This window comes from Capra hircus, chromosome 3 (genome assembly GCF_001704415.2).
Source record: "Capra hircus breed San Clemente chromosome 3, ASM170441v1, whole genome shotgun sequence".
In the NCBI taxonomy this organism is placed as follows: domain Eukaryota; kingdom Metazoa; phylum Chordata; class Mammalia; order Artiodactyla; family Bovidae; genus Capra; species Capra hircus.
This window is the reverse complement of record NC_030810.1, coordinates 27,160,029-27,182,258: the sequence shown is the minus strand read 5'-3', so window position 1 is coordinate 27,182,258 and position 22,230 is coordinate 27,160,029. Positions and strand designations below refer to the sequence as shown.

Here is a 22,230-nt window from a genome sequence, read left to right as displayed (position 1 = left end):
ATATTCATGAATCACTTGAATAATTAAAATAAATAATTTTTCAAAGTAAATGCAAACATTTATAAGACTAGAGGGGAATAAAACTATATACATAAGGACAGGACTGAAAAAAGGAAGCTGGTTGCTCTTTTGATGACCTTAAAAGTCTTTTAAAAATATGACTTCGTACTTGGCCCAGCCTCTCTTCCATCTTTTACCCAAATGTCTATCGCCCTCTGCTGCTCAGGTTGTCTCATTTCAATGCAGTTCAACTCCGCAAATAAGATTACGGGAAAAGTATTACATGTTTGGGCTTCCCTGGTGGCTCAGACATTAAAGAATCCACCTGCAATGTGGGAGACCTGGGTTCAATCCCTGGGTTGGGAAGCTCTCCTGGAGGAGGGCATGGCAAACCACTCTAGTATTCTTGCCTGGAGAATCCCATGGACAGAAGAGCCTGGAGGGCTATGGTCAGTGGGTCGCAAAGAGGCGGACATGACTGAGCAACTAAGCACAGCACAGCACATGACATCCTTCCCTGACTTTGACCCAGTCCCTGACTTTGGTTATCTACATCACCCTCACCAAGCTCTGCTCTATTTTTGGTCCTGTGACCAGCCCAAAGGATATAGAGCTCACATTACGTGGGGGAACACAGACTTTTCACGTCTTTTTGGACTTAACAAACATTTCTAGAACACGAACGATCTGAGGTAAGCACTGTGCTAAGCATACTGCATACATGAAATTTTAGTCCTACTGACAGCCATACAGTGGATCTGTATTTAAAGAGGAAGAATCAGGCTCACAAATATAACCAGCTCAAGGACACAATTTTGTATACATAGGACATAGATTCTGACTGAGATCTGTCTGCCCCTCAACACCAGTCATCTTCTATTACATTATATCAGAATAAACCAAGTAGGATGGAAAACTGAAGTGGGAGCCTCTAAATCTACTTTGGGAATGTATGGTTGTTGCATCAGAAACTTTACAGAGCAGAAGTTCTCTGATTTGAGAAGGGTAGTCAGAGCATCAGGAGCAATAGTAAACAGGGACACAAACCTGGGACAGACTCAGAGAACAGGAAGCTGGGTGTGTTGTAGGGGAAGGGAGGCAGGAGATGAGGCTATAGTCAGATTATGCAGGACCTTGGAGGACAGGTGAAGGAAGGTGAACTCATAGTGAAAGTCAGTACATGTCTATACTGAGAGATCTTTGAAGGTAATCAGGGGTTTGAGAAACCATTAGTAAACGTGGCACAGCAACTGGAATATGCTATGCTATGAATGATGTATTATGGAATTGAATGGAAAATCATACTGGGACTTCCTTGGTAGTCCAATGGTTAAGACTGTACTCCCAGTGCATGCAGCACAAGTTCGATCTCTGGTTGGGGAACTGAGTCCACACTCTGCCTGGTGTGGCCAAGTTAAAAAAAAAAAAAATCCTATGAATTTTTAAAACAAAACTGGGATTTCAAAGACATTTCTCATGTGCAGTAAGCTGCTCTTGGAAGCAGTCGGAAGTAGTCCATTCTCTGATGACTTTGAAGTGAAGTCACTCAATCGTTTCCGACTCTTTGCGACCCCATGGACTGTAGCCCACCAGGCTCCTCCGTCCATGGGATTCTCCAGGCAAGAATACTGGAGTGGGTTACCATTTCCTTCTCCAGGGGATATTCCCGACCCAGGGATCGAACCCATGTCTCCCGCATTGCGGGCAGATGCTTTTAGGGATAGATTAATGGCTATAGGTGATGGGAAACCTCAGATCAAGCTCCACTGAAGGCTCTAGACAGGGACTGGCTGGGACTCAAAGATGAAGAGGAACTATGTTTGGACAGCTCTCAGTCTAGGCTTTGGGAAACCAATAATTCTGAGCAGGAGAAAAATAAAAAACCAGCTGAAGTTCCTCTCCTCTTTCCCATATCTTTGATATGTCCCTCTTTTATCTCATTCTTTTATTTTTAAAAAAATTTACGGCACAGCAACGCTCACTTCCTGTGTGACCTTGGACAAGTTGCTTAACCTGTCTACGCCTCCACTTCTTAATTGGCGAAATGAGGATAATAATGTGACCACAAGGTCACAGTGAGTGCCATGAGAATTAAAAGAGAATTATTTATCAAGCTCTTAGAATTTGGAACAAAGTTCAGCACTGTTTAAGCATTAACAGTCTTATTACAACTACTACAACAGCCTTATTATAACAGTCTTATTACTACAACCAGTACAGCTACAGTGTTCTAGTTATCACCTTCCATAGGTCACCATCCATCCTTAGGTCATTCGGTCATTCATGTTGGAGGCAGTGGGTAGGTCTGGGAGGAAAGTAGAGATGCATCAGTCCTTTAATTGTGCTTGTACTGACTTATGAACACTAGTTTGTCCAGCCACACCTGGAACATAGTAGGTGCTCAAAATACAAAGGTCTTCCTACTAACTCGCAGGTTCTTTAAAGGGAGTAACCATACTCCCTCAGCTCTTGTTAATACTAAAACCAAAAAAAAAAAAAAACTAAAACCAAGCACTCGGTGATGCACGCTTAGGGGAACCGAATTAACGAATGTGATAAATGACCGCAGGCAGAGAAATATTAACACCACAGGGCTGACACAAATATAAAGTGCTGCAGAAAGACTGCTACCGGCTTCACGTGTGGACTGACCAGAGGAAAACTTGGGACCGCCAAATACTAACACCGTGAGGACAAACGACTGCCCGAAGTTCAGGACGCTCCGCCCCCTCAGCGCAGGGCTGAACGCGGACCTTGGCGGCACGCCCCTCCAAGGCCCCGCCCCTCCGCCGGCTCACGTGACCGTGGGGGCGGGACGACGTCCGGCGCGGGCAGGGTCGGAGCGGCGGGGAGGTTTTAACTGGGCTGGCGAGAGCCATGGCCGGCTTGGTGGACTTTCAGGACGAGGAACAGGTGAAGTCCTTTCTGGAGAACATGGAAGTGGAGTGCAACTACCAGTGCTACCGCGAGAAGGACCCGGACGGTGAGGGCCGCCTGCAGGGCCTTAAGGACACGTGGAGGCTCCGGCCTCAGGGACGGGGACTGACGGGTCACGCGAGCGACCTCTGAGGGGATCTGGAAGGGGACGCGGGTGTCTGTGGGTCGCTGACTGCCGTGTGTGTGTGTGTGTGTGTGTGTGTGTGTTGGGAAGGGGCGGGTTGGGTTCCACGAGGACTTGCGGGGCACGCAGCGGGAGCGTGCTCTGGCCGCACTGAGCCCGGAGGCCTGGCAAGAAGGAAGAGAAGCGCTAGGGCATTTGGAGCAGAGAGAAAATGCCCTGTCCTCATGGAGCTTACGTTCTCGTGGAGGTTATTGGAAAATAAACCTAATAAATGAAGTAGTGTGTTAGAAGGTAGTAATTGCAGTGGGAAAAAGAACTGACTGAGAGGTCTCAGCCGTTCAGGAGGGCAACTTTAAATTGAGTGGTCAGGGTGCATCATTGAGAAGGTAACATTTGAACAAAGTGTTGAAAAAAGTAAGGGAGGTGCATGCCAGGCAGAGGTACATGCCAGGCAGAGGTAAGGGCTAGTGAAAAGGCCCCGAGGCATGAATGTGCCCCGTGTGTTCTGGGAACATTGAGTTGACTTCAGTTGTGAGTGGTGATGTCCAGAAGGGGCCATCCAGAGCAGCCAGTACCTTTGGGTGGTTTTCTTCTTAGTGCTTTTTTCCCCCTTTTATTTATTTATATGGCTGCACCTGGTCTTAGTTGTGGCATGCAAACTCTTAATTGTCACATCCGGAATCTAGTTCCTTGACCAAGGATCCAGCCTGGGCCCCCCTGCATTGGGAGCTCGGAGTCTTAGCCACTGGACCACCAGGGAAGTACCCATACTTTTAAAGAAAAAAAAAAAAAGATATTGGCCCTGGCTTCTAATAGCTTGCACCCTTGCTCCAAGCTGACCAGCTACACAGAGTTGCTCTGAAGTAGGATGGCTTAAAAGAATCCATGAGGTGCAGAATGGTTGGGGAAGACTCCTGGAGGAGATCAGGAAGAATAGGCTAGTAATGCTGATTAAATGGAGCAGAGGGAGTGAAGAAAATGCTCTTTGAGAAAATTGAAGTCAGAATGTAGTTAGAAATAAGATTGAGGAGGGTCTGACCTTGGGCCACAGTGTGTCAGATCTTGAATGCTGGGGTAAGCCATTTGAAAGCCTTTATTGTGTAGGCAGTGGAGAGCCATACATGTGTTTTTGTACCCTGGAGATACAGTAAGCAGTGAAGGAAGGGTGGGTGGGCATATAAGAAGTGCAGGATGCTGCTCTAGAAGAGAGTCTGAGAGGAGGCAGTTTCTATAGCTGGTTCTGTAGTACTCTTCAAAATCATCATTTCTCAGCCAGATTACTGAAGTAACTTTCTAACTTGACTCTTCATTTGCACCCTAACTTCCTTAAATGTATTCTCTACTCATAAGCTGATACTTAAATTTTAATTTCGTTATGTTATTTACTAGATTTTCAGCTGACAGAAATAACACATTTTTGTCATTATCAGTGTTGGAGTGGGTCCCCTCACACATGACTTCTTCCATATTCATCCAGATATATAAAAACATATTTATTAGAGTGACCTTTTAAAAATGCAAGTTGAATCATATCACTTCCCTTCATAAATCCTTCCAGTGGTTTGCCATTGACTTGGAATAAAATCCCAGTTTCTTCCTATCTAATGTAAGGCCCTCTGATTGGCCCCTGCCTTTTCCTCTTTTCCTGCCCCTCCTGGATCCAGCTACATTACACCTTATTTGTGTCAAGCTTATTAACTTGTTTAAGTCTTTTTATGTACTGTTCCTTGTGCCCGAGTCTTTCTGTCTCCTTCCCATTTCATTGTCTTTAAATAGCTAGATCATTCTTGTTATTCACATCTCAGCTCACACATTGAAGTCCTCAGTGGGGCCCTACCTGATTACCCGGTTTGTGTTAACCATTTCCCCCAAAATGCCCAGCAAACTGTCATATCATCCTGTTTTATTTCACTGATGGTGTTTATTAAGGTTTGAATGCATCTTGTTAAGCTATTTATTTATTGTGTTTCCTCCTCTAGACTGTAACTTTTAGGAGGACAGGTGACTATATTCCCAGCAACTAAAGCAGTGTCTCGTATATTGTTGTAGATAGATGCTCAAATATTCACTGAATGAAAGTTAACAAGAGATGGGTGTTATTGTGGGTGAAGAAAAGGTACAGAGGGGAGAGGTGTTAAGGAGAGGCTTGCTGAAAATAGAGACTACCTAACTCCTTTGGTAGCTGCAATTTCAACTCTTTCTTCATGTACCCAGCCTGGCCAAGGATTAAGGTATAGTCATCAAAGAACTGCCTCTTGCTGCCATGAAGACTGGCCTATTGACCCTTTTGGTTCTCCCTGTTTAAATGCTGAACTTCCTGAGAAGTTCCAAAGCTAGCAAACTTTCATCATTGAAGCCAGTGGATCTCTGGGCCTTGTTGACAGGGAATAGAAGGGCTGGTGAGTAGTAGAGCCAGTGTAGGGGCCAAGGTCTTCCCGGTTTATACATTGCTCAGTCCCAGGCTGAGGGCAGACAGTGCCATTTGTAGGAGTGGCTAAACATGCATTTTTTGCGGTGAAGTCACCTTGCCACACCTCCGGAGGACAGAGGCTTGTCCTAAATAAAAGGCACATCCAGCCTAGCACACCTGGACCCTCCCCACTCCCCCAGACTTGAACAACAGCTTTTGCCGTTTCCTCACAGGTTGCTATCGGCTGGTGGACTATTTGGAAGGGATCCAGAAGAATTTTGATGAGGCTGCCAAGGTGTTGAAGTTCAACTGTGAAGAGAACAAACACAGTGATAGCTGCTACAAACTGGGGACCTATTATGTGACTGGGAAAGGTAAGGAGAGGCCTGCTTTCTTTGGTCCTTATCATCGATGGTAGTGGTGAGGCCACAATGTGAGGCTCATACTGAGGTCTCTTTACAGATGGGTCTTCACGGGCATTGGGGAAGCATGCTGTAGGAAAATTTGGAGTCAAGAGTTCAGCAAAGCGCTGGAGGGAAGAGCATAGCCTTTCAAGTTAGGCAGACCTTGTGTGTGCTAGTCATGTCCAGCTTTGTGACCCCATGGACTGTAGCCCAGCAGGCTCCTCTGTCCATGGGATTTCCCAGGCAAGAATTTTGGAGCACGTTGCCATTTCCTTCTCCAGGGGATCTTCCTGACCCAGGGATCAAACTGACATCTCCTGCATTGGCAGGCAGATTATTTTATCACTGAGCCACCTGGGGAATCCCTTAGGCAGACCTTCAGTTAAGTTTAGTCACTCAGTCCTGTCCGACTCTTTGCGACCCCATGAATTGCAGCACGCCAGGCCTCCCTGTCCATCACCAACTCCCAGAGTTCACCCAAACTCATGTCCATCGAGTCGATGCTGCCATCCAGCCATCTCATCCTCTGTCGTCCCTTTCTCCTCCTGCCTCTAATCCCTCCCAGTATCAGGGTCTTTTCCAATGAGTCAACTCTTCACATGAGGTGGCCAAAGTTTTGGAGTTTCAGCTTTAGCATCAGTCCTTCCAAAGAACACCCAGGACTGATCTCCTTTAGAATGGACTGGTTGGATCTCCTTGCAGTCCAAGGGACTTTTAACAGTCTTCTCCAACACCACAGTTCAAAAGCATCAATTCTTCAGTGCTCAGCTTTCTTCACAGTCCAACTCTCACATCCATACATGACCACAGGAAAAACCATAGCTTTGACTAGACAGACCTTTGTTGGCAAAGTAATGTCTCTGCTTTTGAATATGCTATCTAGGTTGGTCATGATTTTCCTTCCAAGGAGTAAGCGTCTTAATTTCATGGCTGCAGTCACCATCTGCAGTGATTTTTGGAGCCCCCCCCAAAATAACTCTATTCTATTGTTTTCCTCTATTTCTTTGCACTGATCACTGAGGTAGGTTTTCTTATCTCTCTTTGCTATTCTTTGGAACTCTGCATTCAGTTGCTTATATCTTTCCTTTTCTCCTTTGCTTTTCGCTTCTCTTCTTTTCACAGCTATTTCTAAGGCCTCCCCAGACAGCCGTTTTGCTTTTTTGCATTTTCTTTCTATGGTCTTGATCCCTGTCTCCTGTACAATGTCATGAACCTCTGTCCATAGTTCATCAGGCACTCTATCTATCAGATCTAGTCCCTTAAATCTATTTCTCACTTCCACTGTATAATCATAAGGAATTTGATTTAGGTCATACCTAAATGGTCTAGTGGTTTTCCCTCCTTTCTTCAATTTAAGTCTGAATTTGGCAATAAGGAGTTCATGATCTGAGCCACAGTCAGCTCCCGGTCTTGTTTTTGCTGACTGTATAGAGCTTCTCCATCTTTGGCTGCAAAGAATATAATCAATTTGATTTCGATGTTGACCATCTGGTGATGTCCATGTGTAGAGTCTTCTCTTGTGTTGTTGGAAGAGGGTGTTTGCTATGACCAGTGCGTTCTCTTGGCAAAACTCTTGCCCCAAAGCCTTTGCCCTGATTCATTCTGTATTCCAAGGCCAAATTTGCCTGTTACTCCAGGTGTTTCTTGACTTCCTACTTTTGCATTCCAGTCCCCTATAATGAAAAGGACATCTTTTTTGGGTGTTAGTTCTAAAAGGTCTTGTAGGTCTTCATAGAACTGTTCGACTTCAGCTTCTTCAGTGTTACTAGTTGGGGCATAGGCTTGGATTACTGTGATATTGAATGGTTTGCCTTGGAAACGAACAGAGATCATTCTGTCATTTTTGAGATTGTATCCAAGTACTGCATTTCGGACTCTCTTGTTGACCATGATGGCTACTCCATTTCTTCTAAGGGATTCCTGCCCACAGTAGTAGATATAATGGTCATCTGAGTTAAATTCACCCATTCCAGTCCATTTTAGTTTGCTGATTCCTAGAATGTCGACGTTCACTCTTGCCATCTCCTGTTTGACCACGTCCAATTTGCCTTGATTCATGGACCTGACATTCCAGGTTCCTATGCAATATTGCTCTTTACAGCATCCTACCTTGCTTCTATCACCAGTCACATCCACAAATGGGTATTGCTTTTGCTTTGGCTCCATCCCTTCATTCTTTCTGGAGTTATTTCTCCACTGATCTCCAGTAGCATATTGGGCACCTACTGACCTAGGGAGTTCCTCTTTCAGTATCATTTTGCCTTTTCATACTATTCATGGGGTTCTCAAGGCAAGAATACTGAAGTGGTTTGACTTTCCCTTCCCCAGTGGACCACATTCTGTCAGACCTCTCCACCACGACCTGCCTGTCTTGGGTGGCCCCACACGGCATGGCTTAGTTTCATTGAGTTAGACAAGGCTGTGGTCTGTGTGATTAGATTGGCTAGTTTTCTGTGATTATGGTTTGTGTGTCTGCCCTCTGATGCCTCGCAAGTAAGACAGACCGGGTTTCTCTTACCCTGGGCATGGGGTATCTCTTCAGGGCTGCTCCAGCAAAGTGCAGCCACTGCGCCTAACCTTGGACGAGGGGTATCTCCTCACCGCTGCCCCTCCTGACCTTGAACATGGAGTAGCTCCTCTTGGCCCTCCTGTGCCTGCACAGCCACCGCTCCTTGGACATGGGGTTGCAGACCTTAGGGAATGTTAACTCTGTAGTCACGTTAACTCTGTGTATCAGTTATATCACCTGTAAAATGGAGAAAAAACAATACTTTCTTCATAGGTCTTTGTGAAGATTAAATAGGGTAATGTAGGTAACGGTATCAGCATGTGCCTGGCGCAGAAGAAGGGACTAGTAATCAATTCCTTTCCATCTGTCTCTTCTCCTCATGCCTTAATTACAGTTGATATTGAGTAGTGTTTAAGTTGCATTGTGTTGCGTGCATGCTCATCATGTCCGACTCTTTATAGCCCCACAGGCTGTAGTCTACCAGGCTCCCCTGTCCATGCGATTTTTCGAGACAAGAATATTGGAGTGGGTTGCCGTTTCCTAATCTAAAGGATCTTCCCGACCCAGGGATTGAACTCACATCTCTTGTGTCTCCTGTATTGGCAGGCAGAGTCTTTATTCTGTGCCTCCTAGGAGTTACCTATTGCTAAATAACAAATTATCCCAACAAACCTATTATTTCAGATAGTTTCTTTGGATCAGGAATTTGGGAGTAGTGAGCTGTGTGCCTCAGGGTCTCTCAATTAGGCTGCAGTCAAGACACAAGCCAGGGAACTGGGCTGTAGTCTTTTGAAGGCTTGACTGGAACTAGAATCTTCAGTCCTGAACTGGCTCACTCACTTGGCTGTGAAGGCTTCCATTCTTTGCCAGCTGTTGTCAAGAGACCTTGGTTCTTTGTGACATGGATCTCTTCATGGGCTACTTGTATGTCCTCGTGACATGGCATTTGGCTTCCTCCAGAGTGAGTGATCCAAATAAAGGAGCAAGATGGAATCCACAGTGTCTTTTATAACCTACTCTTGGAAGTCACATGCTTTTCATTCCTATCCCATTCTGCTTATTTGAAGTGAGTCAGTAAGTTTAGCCTGCACTAATTGGAGAGAACTAAAATTCTACCTCTTGAAAGGACTATCAAGAATTTATGGGCATATTTGAAAACCGCCACAAGTTGGGAATATAACCTAAAACAGGCAGCTCTTTTTTTTGCTGACTAGTTCATGAGCTTTTTGAGGATGATATAATTCATTCATCACTTGTTCCTAGTGCCCAGTGAAGCCTGGTTAGAAGGATGATCAGTGAAAGTTTGAAGAGGATGCCTTTTTTAAATCTCTAGAACTTGGTGGACTATTTCTGCCTTCACATGTAACATATGGTCTGTGGTAGTCTCAAATTTGAAGAAAGTTTAGCATTAACAGGAATATAAAGTTCCCTTGCTTAAGCAGAGGGGCATTTCTTTAGCCCATTTTCATTAATTTATGATTTGTAAGTAATATATAGCTGCATTATTATTTTTTTTTCAATCTGTGTGCCAACAGTAGCAGTTTAGTTAAATAATGTTACTTCCATAACTAGAATGTTATTTAACCCATTAAAAAAGAATGTTTCTAAATAGTTTTTGTTGATGTCAGGAAGAGTTTATAATACAATATTCAATGAAGAAAGCTGAACACAAAATTATGTGTGAACTCAGCTGTACAATATAGTGTGGAAAAATAAAAATGTTCCTAGCTGTTAGTTTCTGAATATATGTCTTGTGTTTATATTATAGTCTATTATATTTTTAATAAGGACTTTTGTTGTTGTTCAGTCACTCAGTCATCTCTGACTCTTTTGACCCCATGGACTGTAGCATGCCAGGCTTCCCTGTCTTTCATTATCTCTCAGAGCTTGCTCAAACTCATGTCCATTGAGTCGGTGATGCCACCCAACCATCTTGTCCTCTGTTGTCCCCTTCTCCTCCTGCCTTCAACCTTTCCCAGCATCAGGGTCTTTTCCAGTAAGTCAGCTTTTTGCAAAAAGTGGCCAAATTGTTGGAACTTCAGCATCAGCATCAGTCAGCCTCCAATGAATATTCAGGATTGATATCCTTTAGAATTGACTGGTTTGATCTCCTTGCAGTCTGAAGGACTCTCAAGAGTCTTCTCGAGCACCACAGTCAAAAACATCAGTTCTTCAGCGTTCAGCCTTCTTTATGATCCAACTCCCACTTCCAGACATGACTACTGGAAAAACCATAGCTTTGACTAGATGGACCTTTGTCAGCAAAGTAATATCTCTGCTTTTTAATATGTTGTCTAGGTTGGTCATACCTTCTCTTCCAAGGAGCAAGCATCTTTTAATTTCATGGCTGAAGTCACCATCTGCAGTGATTTTGGAGCCCAAGAAGATAAAGTCTGTCACTGTTTCCATTGCTTCCCCATCTACTTCCCATGAAGTGATGGGACTGGATGCCATGATCTTTGTTTTTTGAATGTTGAGTTTTAAGCCAGCTTTTTCACTCTCCTCTTTTATCTTCATAAAGAGGCTCTTTAGTTCGTCTTTGCTTTCTGCCATAGAGTGGTGTCATCTACATATCTGAGGTTATTGATATTTCTAGCAATCTTGATTTCAGCTTGTGCTTCATCCAGTTTGGCATTTCACATGATGTACTCTGCATATGATTGTACTTCGTCTACATATGATTCGTCTGCCTGCCTGCATATGCTTCATCTTCATATGCTTGTGCTTCACCCAGTCTGGCATTTCGCATGATGTACTCTGCATAAAGCAAAATGATTGTCTGAGGAGGCCTTACAGATAGCTGAGGAAAGAAGAGAAGCTAAAGGCAAAGGAGAAAAGGAAAGAGATACCCATTTGAATGCAGAGTTCCAAAGAATAGCAAGGAGAGATAAGAAAGCCTTCCTCAGAATATATTTTTCCATCCTCTCACTTTCAGTCTGCATGTGTCTTTAGGTCTGAAGTGGGTTTCTTGCAGACAGTGTATATATGGGTCTTGTTTTTGTATCCATTCAGCCAGTCTGTGTCTTTTGGTTGGAGCATTTAATCCATTTACATTTAAAGTAATTATTGATATATATGTTCCTATTGCCATTTTCTTAATTGTTTGGGGTTGATTTTGTAGATCTTTTTTCTTCTCTTGTATTTCTTGACTATATAAGTCCCTTTAACATTTGTTGTAAAGCTGGTTTGGTGGTACTGAATTCTCTTAACTTTTGCTTGTCTGAAAAGCTTTTTATTTCTCCATCAGTTTTGGATGAGATCCTTGCTGGGTACAGTAATCTTGGTTGTAGATTTTCCCCTTTCAGTACTTTAAATATATCCTGCCATTCCCTTCTGGCCTGCAGAGTTTCTGTTGAAAGATCAGCTGTTAAACATATGGGGTTTCCCTTGTATGTTACTTGTTGCTTTTCCCTTGCTGCTTTTAATAGTCTTTCTTTGTGTTTAGTCTTTGTTAGTTTGATTAGTATGTGTCCTGGCATGTTTCTCCTTGGGTTTATCCTGTATGGAACTCGTCGCGCCTGTTGGACTTGGATTGACTATTTCCTTTTCCATGTTGGGGAAATTTTCAACTGTAATCTCTTCAAAACTTTTCTCATACCCTTTCTCTTTCTCTTCTTCTTCTGGGACCTCTATAATTCAAATATTGGTACATTTGATATTGTCCCAGAGGTCTCTGAGACTATCCTCAGTTCTTTTCATTCCTTTACTTTTTTTCATTCTGCTCTTCAGAAGTTATTTCCACCATTTTATCTTCCAGCTCACTGATTCGTTTTTCTCCCTCAGATATTCTGCTATTGGTTCCTTCTAGAGTATTTTTAATTTCAGTAATTGTGTTGTCTCTGCATGTTTATTCTTTGATTGTTCTAGGTCTTTGTTAATTGATTCTTGCGTTTTCTCCATTTTGTTTTCAAGGTTTTTTATCATCTTGACTGTCATTATTCTGAATTCTTTTTCAGATAGTTTGCCTGTTTCCTTTCATTTATTTGGACTTCTGTGTTTCTAGTTTGTTCCTTCATTTATGTAGTATTTCTCTGCCTTTTCATTTTTTTTTTTTTAAACTTACTGTTTGAGGTCTCCTTTTCCCAGGCTTCAAGGTTGAATTCTTTCTTCTTTTTGGTTTCTTTCCTCCTCAGGTTGGTCCAGAGGTTTGTGTAAGCTTCGTATAGGGTGAGATTTGTGCTGAGTTTTTTTTTTTTCCCTCTCTGATAGGCAAGGCTGTGTGAGGTGGTAATCCTGTCTGCTGATGATTAGGTTTGTATTTTTCTTTTGTTGTTTGGATGAACCATCCTGCACAGGGTGCTACTGGTGGTTGGGTGATGTTGGGTCTTGTATTCAAGTGGCTTCCTTTGTGTGAGTTCTCACTGCTTGATGCCTCCTGGGGAGAAGGATGGCACCCCACTCCAGTACTCTTGCCTGGAAAATCCCGGGCTGCAGGCCATGGGGTCGCTAAGGGTCGAACACGACTGAGCGATTCACTTTCACTTTTCACTTTCATGCATTGGAGAAGGAAATGCAACCCACTCCAGTGTTCTTGCCTGGAGAATCTCAGGGATGGGGGAGCCTGGTGGGCTGCCGTCCATGGGGTTGCACAGAGTTGGACATGACTGAAGTGACTTAGCAGCAGTAGCAGCAGGATTAGTTCTCTGGTAGTCTAGGGTCTTGGAATCAGTGCTCCCACTCCAAAGGCTCAGAGCTTGATCTCTGGTCAGGAACGAAGATTCTAGAAATGATTATGGCATTAAGTGAGATTAAAGCAGATATCCAGTAATCAGAAACCAAACAAATGGAAATTAGAAAATCGGGCAAATAATAATTAAAATAATGGAATATACACGTATACATATACAGTGCTGAGCAAAGTCAAAACAGTCCAACAAAAATAAAGTACAGTTGATTGACTTGGCAAACAAAGGAACAAATTTAACTAAAGCACAAACCGGAAAACAAAACTAAAGCAAATGGGGAATAAAGCAATGAAAACAAAGCTAACAAATATGTTGAGAGGAAAGGAAAGGAAAGAAAGAATAGATATGCAAAGTCAAAAAGAGGTAGATAAAGAAGATTTATATACATTAAAGATTAATTGCAAGAGGAAAAGAACAGTAGGAAAAGCAAACAAAGGAATAAACTTAGAAAAAATAATAATAGGTTTAAAAAATTAAAATTAAAGAAAAGAAAAGAGAAAAAGGAAGACTCCACAGAACTAACTTCCCTGGTGGCTCAGGTGGTAAAGCGTCTGTTTACAGTGCGGGAGACCTGAGTTCGATCCCTGGGTTGGGAATTTCCCTGGAGAAGGGAAAGGCAACTCACTCCAGTACTCTTGCCTAGAAAACCCCATGGACAGAGGAGCCTGGTGTCCATGGGGTCGCAAATAGTCGGACACGACTGAGCGACTTCACTTTCACTTTGAATGTAGAGGCAGAGGTTTATAACAACAATAAAAAGTGTGACAGAGAAAAATCTCGAAAGCTTAATTAGATTTCATAGTGCCAAAGGAGAAAAGGAAAGATATAAACATTTAAATGCATAGTTCCAAAGGCAAGCAGAGGTAAGAAAGCCTTCCTCAGCGATCAATGCAAAGAAGTAGAGGAAAACAACAGAATGGAAAAGACTAGAGATCTCTTCAAGAAAATTAGAGACACCAAGGGAACATTTCATGCAAAGATGGGCTTGATAAAGGACAGAAATGGTATGGACCTAACAGAAGCAGAAGATATTAAGAAGAGGTGGCAAGGATACACAGAAGAACTGTACAAAAAAGATCTTCACAACCAAGATAATCATGATCATGTGATCACTCACCTAGAGCCAGACATCCTGGAATGTGAAGTCAAGTGGGCCTTAGAAAGCATCACTACGAGCAAAGCTAGTGGAGGTGATGGAATTCCAGTTGAGCTGTTTCAAATCCTGAAAGATGATGCTGTGAACGTGCTGCAATCAATATGCCAGCACATTTGGAAAACTCAGCAGTGGCCACAGAACTGGAAAAGGCCAGTTTTCATTCCAATCCGAAAGAAAGACAATGCCAAAGAATGCTCAAACTACTGCACAATTGCACTCATCTCACATGCTAGTAAAGTAATGCTCAAAATTCTCCAAGCCAGGCTTCAGCAATACGTGAAACGTGAACTCCCAGATGTTCAAGCTGGTTTTAGAAAAGGCAGAGAAACCAGAAATCAAACTGCCAACATCTGATGGATCATGGACAAAGCAAGAGAGTTCCAGAAAAACATCTATTTCTGCTTTATTGACTATGCCAAAGCCTCTGACTGTGTGGATCACAATAAACTGTGGAAAATTCTGAAAGAGATGGGAATACCAGACCACCTGACCTGCCTCTTGAGAAACCTATATGCAGGTCAGGAAGCAACAGTTAGAATTGGACATGGAACAACAGACTGGTTCCAAATAGGAAAAGGAGTACGTCAAGGCTGTATATTGTCATCCTGCTTATTTAACTTATATGCAGAGTACATCATGAGAAACACTGGGCTGGAAGAAGCACAAGCTGGAATCAAGATTGCTGGGAGAAATATCAATGACCTCAGATATGCAGATGACACCACCCTTATGGCAGAAAGTGAAGAGGAGCTAAAGAGCCTCTTGATGAAAGTGAAAGAGGAGAGTGAAAAGGTTGGCTTAAAGCTCAACATTCAGAAAACTAACATCATGGCATCTGGTCCCATCACTTCATGGGAAGTAGACTGGGAAACAGTGGAAGCAGGGTCAGACTATTTTGGGGGGCTCCAAAATCACTGCAGATGGTGACTGCAGCCATGAAATTAAAAGACGCTTACTCCTTAGAAGGAAAGTTATGACCAACCTAGATAGCTTATTCAAAAGCAGAGATGTTACTTTGCCAACAAAGGTCCAACCAGTCAAGGCTATGGTTTTTCCAGTGGTCACGTATGGATGTGAGAGTTGGACTGTGAAGAAAGCTGAGCGCCGAAGAATTGATGCATTTGAACTGTGGTGCTGGAGAAGACTCTTGAGAGTCCCTTGGACTGCAAGGCGATCCAACCAGTCTGTTCTAAAGGAGATCAGTCCTGGTTTTTTGGAAGAAATGATGCTAAAGCTGAAACTCCAATACTTTGGCCACCTGCTGTGAAGAGCTGACTCATTGGAAAAGACTCTGATGCTGGGAGGGATTGAGGGCAGGAGGAGAAGGGGACGACAGAGGATGAGATGGCTGGATGGCATCACCGACTCGATGGACATGAGTGTGAGTAAACTCTGGGAGCTGATGGACAGGGAGGGCTGGCGTGCTGGGATTCATGGGGTTGCAAAGAGTCAAACACAACTGAGCGGCTGAACTGACTGAACTGAAGTGAACTGACCACAGAGGGAGGAAAAAAGAAAAAAAAATTTTTTTAATCCAAAGAATCTATAGAACAAAGCATAAGAATAATAAATGTTTATCTTGAGTCATTATTGTCAGAGTCCTTTCCCTCGCTAGAAGTCACAGTCCACCTCACCTCCCTAGGATGCCTTCCAACACTGCACTGATCTCTGGATCTCCTCTGGGACAGCTTTGATTCTAATCTGGTCCTACTCCTGTGTGTTCTTGCCTCCAATGTCCACAGCTATCAGAACTAGTACATTTTCTTTTGTGGGACCTCTTAGTGACCTTTTATATATTCCATAGACACAGAGTCTGCCAAGTTGATCGTGTGGATTTAATCTGCAGCTTGTACAGCTGATGGGAGGGTTTTGGGTGTTCTTCCTTATCCATACTGCTCCTGGGTTTCAACTGTTGTTTTATTTCCACCTCTGTGTGTGGGTCGTCCACGGATTTGCTCCTGAGGCTGCCCTGGAGGATTTGGGTTTGTATCTGTGAGGGCCAGGTGTGGAGGTTGGTACAGCTTTTGGGTTGCAGGGGTTCTGACAGCACCAAGTATTCAGGGGAGTTGGCAGCTAGGGCAGCAGGAAATATAGTGCTCTAGAAGGGTATGGCAACCAGTATTGGCCAATACGTTCCAGTATTTTTGCCTGGAGAACCCCCCTCCCTGACAGAGAAGCCCAGCAGGCCACAGTTTATAGGGTCTGAAAGAGTCAGACATAACTGAAGCAACCCTGCATGCATAGATGCAAGACTCTTTTTGCCTGTGGCAGCTCTGCCCCGGTGGGAGTTGAGTGTGAAGGTGGTGCAGCTGCTTGGCTAGCGGGGACCCTGGCAGTGCCAAGTGTGCAGGGACATGGACTGCCTCAGCTGCAGGAGTTATCGCCTTATCAGAACTTTTTTCTGAGCCTCTTGTAGCTGGCGATCAGAAGGCCTCTTTGGCCAGTCTTTCTGCATAGCTCTGCCCATTCAGATGCTTAGAGGACTCCCTTGTCTGGGGTCCTTCTCTGTTATTCCACACATCAGGCACTTAAAGGGGCACCCTGGGTGGGGTCCTGCCCTGTAGTTCAGTGCATCAGGCATTTGATCGGCCAGCCTCTCTATTGTTCAGCTGCAGATGCTGGCCTGTGGAGAGAAGCTATGGTGATGGCTCCACCCCGCTATGTGTGACTCAGCAGTATTCCATGCTTCCATGGCTGCCCATCTTTCCTCTACAGGCATATCCCACCACAGTCTCCTCCCTCACATGTTCTCGATCCATCTCTCCACAGTCAGCAGCAGCCCTGCCCTGGGGTTGCTCCATAGTCCCTAAACTCCAGCTCCCAGCCACTGTGCTTTCCAGGGGACCTGCATCCCTGTCTGGAGTATGTATGGCTGTGGCAGGACTATCTGATTCTCATTCCATTTAGGCTGCCACAGATCAGCTGTTTCACTTTCAGCCTTAAATGTTTCATCTCTGGCTCAGACAAGTGACCCGATGTGGGGCTTGGACCCTTGCTTCAGTTTCCCCACCTGCCAAGGGCAGGTCCAGTCCTATTGACACTCCAGTTTTACCCCCTTTCCTTCTCCTACCAAGTTTTGCATGGTTCTGTATATTATTTTCCTCTGGTCAGGTACTCCTGTCCACTCTCAGCTGGTGTTCTGTATGCATTTCTGTGTCTGAAGGTGTATTCCTGATGTATCCATGGAGAGATGTATTCCACCTCCATCTACTCCTCCACCATCTTGTTCTTCCATGAGAGTCTTAATTGTTTTCTCTCAAATTATTACACCCCTGTTGTCTTTCAGTTTAGCAAGTGGTGTCTTCCCTACTGAGTAGCTCATGACCAGTTTGTCTTTCAAATCTATCGTCTCTTCTTTTCCTGCTACTATATTTATTCAAGCTACCTTTCTTTCCTGCATCATTAATTCAGGTCTCTAATCATCTTTCCATAAAGCAACTGAAATGAACTTTTAAGGTTATAAACCATGGGTTCCACAATATATATGAAGCAACTGTTTTTAGACATTGGAAGATAACTCAGTGCAGTAGTGTGATCCCTGAGAAAAGGGGAACACACAGGATGAGCCCCAGGCTTTGGCTTTCTGCCTGGAGGTACTTTTCAGACTAGGCAGAAAGAGTAGATTATGGTATTCTTGCTGAATGGATGAGGCATAGGTCAGAGTTTCTGGCCACTGAGGCTGCTAGAGGATCAGGCCTCAGAAGGGTCAGGCTGATTCACCAGTGAATAGTTAACCTGCCAGAACAAAACTCAGCAGTCTTTGGTTAAAAGTGAGAGATTTATGTGATATGAAGAGAAACCAGAGTATAGTAGGTAAGGGAATACAACAAAACCCAGAGTGAATAAAATATTATCTACAATGTCCAGGAATAAGGAATTACTAAAGAAAAAAAAAATCAGTCAATAGAGACAGACCCAGATGTGACAGGAATGTTGGAATTAACAGTCAAAATATTTTTTAAACAAGGAAATAAATATGTTAAAGAATTTAAACAAAAGATGGACACAATGAATGAACAGATGGGCAATCGCATCAGAGAAACTGAAACTATTAAGAATCAAACTCCTATGATTGAAAAATATAATATTTGAAATGAAAAATTTACTGGATAGGCTTAACAACAAATAGAATACTTCAAAAGGAAATAAACAGTGAATCTAAAAGATCAGTGAACTTAGAGGATTGTAGATGTTCTCTTAAACTGAAGCACTGAGACAAAAAAAAGCAGAAAAATCCCCCAACCCTCAGAGTCTCAACCTGTAGGGTTCAGTGTCCCTTAATCTAACACAGCATGTATTGGAGCGCAGAAAGAAAATAGATTGGGACAGAAAAAAAAAAATTGGAAGAAATAGTAGTATAAATTTTCCAAATGGTGGAGCCAGGACTGGAGCCTCAGTTTTCTGCCTGCAGAGCTCAGGCTTCATTAACCTCTGTTTCCTGTATATCCCTGAGTTGAAATAACATATCTAACAAAAAGTAGAAGGCAGGAGAAGAGAGGTGGGGAGAAGTAGGAGAATTCCCCTTTTATACTTGTGAGTGAATACTGTCTGAAATTTGGTTAAAACAAAATAAAAATGGAATCCTCTGGCAGTCCGGTGGTTAGGACTCTGTGCTTCTGCTACAGAGGCCACCATGAAACACCCTGCCACACCAGCCCCTTGCCTCTCCCCAAAAAGCCCGGTAACTTTAACCTTTAAATATTTTTAATAATTTATAACTCTAGGGCCTCATTTAGGAAATTTCTCTGTTGAAGAAATACTCATTTGAAGTTAGCAGTTGCTTCATTTTCACTTGTTTGTCTTAATAAATGCAAATAAAATCAAAGTTGAATTTTTTATTTACAAGTAGCATGTGTAATCTGGTTTTCCAAAGTGCAGTTGATTCTCAAACAACACAGGTTTGAATGATGCAGGTTCACGTCCATGTGGATTTTTTCAACAATAAATACAATAGTAATGCTTCGTGATTTCTGTCCCCTGTTGGTTTAGTCTGTGGGTGCGCAGGAGCACATTTAGGGAAGGTTGCTGGTGCTGCTGCTGCTGCTGCTGCTGCTGCTGCTGCTGCTGCTAAGTCACTTCAGTCATGTCCGACTCTGTGCGACCCCATAGACAGCAGCCCACCAGGCTCCCCCATCCCTGGGACTATTCTCGGATTTTTGGCTCATGGAGAGTGTGTGTCCTTCACAGCTTTCAAGAGTCAACTATACTTCTATCTAGCTGTCCATTCAGCCAGCCAACATTTAATTCAAACACATACTACAGAGATGACTGGAATGGTGTTCTCTTAATGATGTTTTTTTCCTAGGTGGTGTATTTGGGATGACTTCTTTAAAAACTATTGTTGAGATATGTTTCTCTTTTTTTTTAGGAATGAGGGATTTTGAGAATAGGGGATTTGAAATGTTCTGTTAAAACAAAAAAAGAAAAAAGCAGGCCCTGTCACCACCTCTGCTTAAAATGATCCGTTAGCAGTTTTCCATTGCTCTGAGGTTAAAGTACAAGGTTCTTAAGAAGACCCATCAGACCCTGCGTGAGCTGGCCCCTGCCTGCCTCACCACCCTTCCTTAGTGATTTCTGAGTTCTAGCACCTGGGCTCCTTTTCTCTTTGTATTCTGTTCCTGCTGCTGGAAACAGTTTTCTTTGCCATTTTTTCCCCACTCCATATTTTTCTTTTCATTCTTTTTTCCCTTATTTCACAGCTCAAATGTTACTTCTTTGGAGAAACTTTCCTTTACCTCACCTCTCAGTTCAGAGCCTTGATCATTCTCAGCATCCTGTATTCTTTCACCATATGCTTGTCACACTTAGAATCATACATTTACTTGTGTGGTGTTTAATGTCTGTTTTATTAGACCACAAAATTCACAAGGGCAGGGTCATTATCTTTTTATTCCTTAGAACCTAGCATAGTAATTGGCAATTAATATATATTCAGCATATATTTAAATTAACAAACATTTGGCGAAGTGCTTATAAGATGCCATGATCTTGCTCTTATCCCCAGAGGTAAATATCATTTACCAATAAGGACAAAGCTAAGGCTGAGAAACTAATCATTTTACACTTTACCTATTTGGGCTTCCTTATAAGATACCATTTGAGCAGAAGATTCCATGGCTGAAAAAGCTGTAAGGTCTGTGTACTATAACAGGCCATCGTCTTTTCATGCTGCCTTAGCTCAAAGTATATAAACTTTATTTGGGAATTGCTTCCTGACTTTGACCTGAGACATTGAGGTTCTGTCCTGGCTTGGATTGACTTTTTTTCTTTCTTCCCAGGTGGACTATCCCAGGACCTGAAAGCTGCTTCCAGCTGCTTTCTGATGGCATGTGAGAAGCCAGGAAAGAAGTCCACTGAAGCATGCCACAATGTTGGTCTCCTGGCACATGATGGACAGGTCAATGAGGATGGCCAGCCCAATCTGGAGAGGGCCAGAGACTACTACACAAGGGCCTGTGATGGCAACTATGCTGCCAGCTGTTTCAACCTCAGTGCTATGTTCCTGCAGGGTGCCCCCAGCTTTCCCAAGGACATGGGCCTGGCATGCAAATACTCAATGAAAGCCTGTGACTTGGGCCATGTCTGGGCCTGTGCTAATGCCAGCCGCATGTACAAGCTTGGGGATGGTGTTGATAAGGACGAAGCTAAGGCTGAGGAACTAAAAAATCGGGCCCGGCAGCTGCACAAAGAACAGCAGAAAAATGTCCAGCCTTTAACGTTTGGGTAGGGTGGCCCACCCTCCTGTGCTACAGACAGGTTGATGCTGGTACCTCCTTTTTCTTATGGAGCCCTTGAAGGTCAACTTGCTGGAGAAGAAAGACTTGGTGTTTAAAATCAGTAACTGGGTGATATTAGCAATGGGTGATTACATAGACCCATTGTTCCCCAGTGTCACCTGCTCAGACGTAGTCTGAAATGTTTATTTTGTTCAATATTTGTTTATCTCTGTGATCCAAATTTATAAGATCTTGGTTCTCAAACTCTTTTCCTGTTCTGTGAAAAAATAGCAAACTAGTGAACCATAAAGATTGTGGGGGTGGGAAGGAGAGAGCAGGAAACTGGAAAAATTAGCCACAGGCGTGAAGGAATCACCATCATCACCATTATTTTACTTGGGAGAGCTTACAAAATCAAAATATCTTGATTTACATAATAGCGGGTTTAAGGAGCTAAGAACAGTTAAATAGTCAGGACTGGCACCTGCTGACTTGTGTAATCATTGGTGTGGGCTGCTTTTTTGTTTTTAGAGTCAGATTTTTCAATAAATTCAGAGATTGGGAGTTATGTGTGATGTAAAGATAAAGGTCATATGCTTCTGAGTTGCTCAAGAGGGTATAACAGAAAACATGGAGACATTCACATGTTAAAAATAACATCCTCAGGCCACTCATTTGGTACTGTTAATAAAGTAACTTACTTAACCTAGGAATTTGTAAGGAAGGGATTTATCATACATTTTGCCCCTCAGAACTGAACCTGTTTCACTGTTCCTGTGAATAAACTAGCCTTGTCTAACTCAATGAAACTAAGCCATGCCCTGAGGGGCCAGCCAAGACTGGCGGGCATGGTGGAGAGGTCTGACAGAATGTGGTCCACTGGAGAAGGGAATGGCAAATCACTTCAGTATTCTTGCCTTGAGAACCCCATGAACAGTATGAATAGGCAAAATGATAGGATACTGAAAGAGGAACTCCCCAGGTCAGTAGGTGCCCAATATGCTCCTAGAGATCAGTGGAGAAATAACTCCAGAAAGAATGAAGGGATGGAGCCAAAGCAAAAGCAATACCCATTTGTGGATGTGACTGGTGATAGAAGCAAGATAGGATGCTGTAAAGAGCAATATTGCATAGGAACCTGGAATGTCAGGTCCATGAATCAAGGCAAATTGGACGTGGTCAAACAGGAGATGGCAAGAGTGAATGTCGACATTCTAGGAATCAGCAAACTAAAATGGACTGGAATGGGTGAATTTAACTCAGATGACCATTATATTTACTACTGTGGG

The 22,230-nt window shown here is 43.3% G+C and overlaps 1 protein-coding gene across 1 annotated transcript; it reads left to right on the top strand.

Annotated features, from left to right (window-relative positions):
- Window positions 2,816-21,729, top strand: LOC102183751 (cytochrome c oxidase assembly factor 7). Its single transcript, XM_005678402.3, has 3 exons — window positions 2,816-2,983; window positions 5,705-5,845; window positions 20,504-21,729. The coding sequence occupies exons 1-3, from the start codon at window positions 2,878-2,880 to the stop codon at window positions 20,950-20,952; spliced, it is 696 nt and encodes a 231-aa protein (XP_005678459.1). The 5' UTR covers window positions 2,816-2,877; the 3' UTR covers window positions 20,953-21,729.

Coding starts and splice junctions, on each gene's coding strand:
- LOC102183751 (XM_005678402.3), top strand. CDS start 2,878: ATGGCCGGCTTGGTGGACTTTCAGGACGAGGAACAGGTGAAGTCCTTT. Junction 2,984..5,704: donor CCGCGAGAAGGACCCGGACG/GTGAGGGCCGCC, acceptor GTTTCCTCACAG/GTTGCTATCGGCTGGTGGAC. Junction 5,846..20,503: donor CTATTATGTGACTGGGAAAG/GTAAGGAGAGGC, acceptor CTTTCTTCCCAG/GTGGACTATCCCAGGACCTG.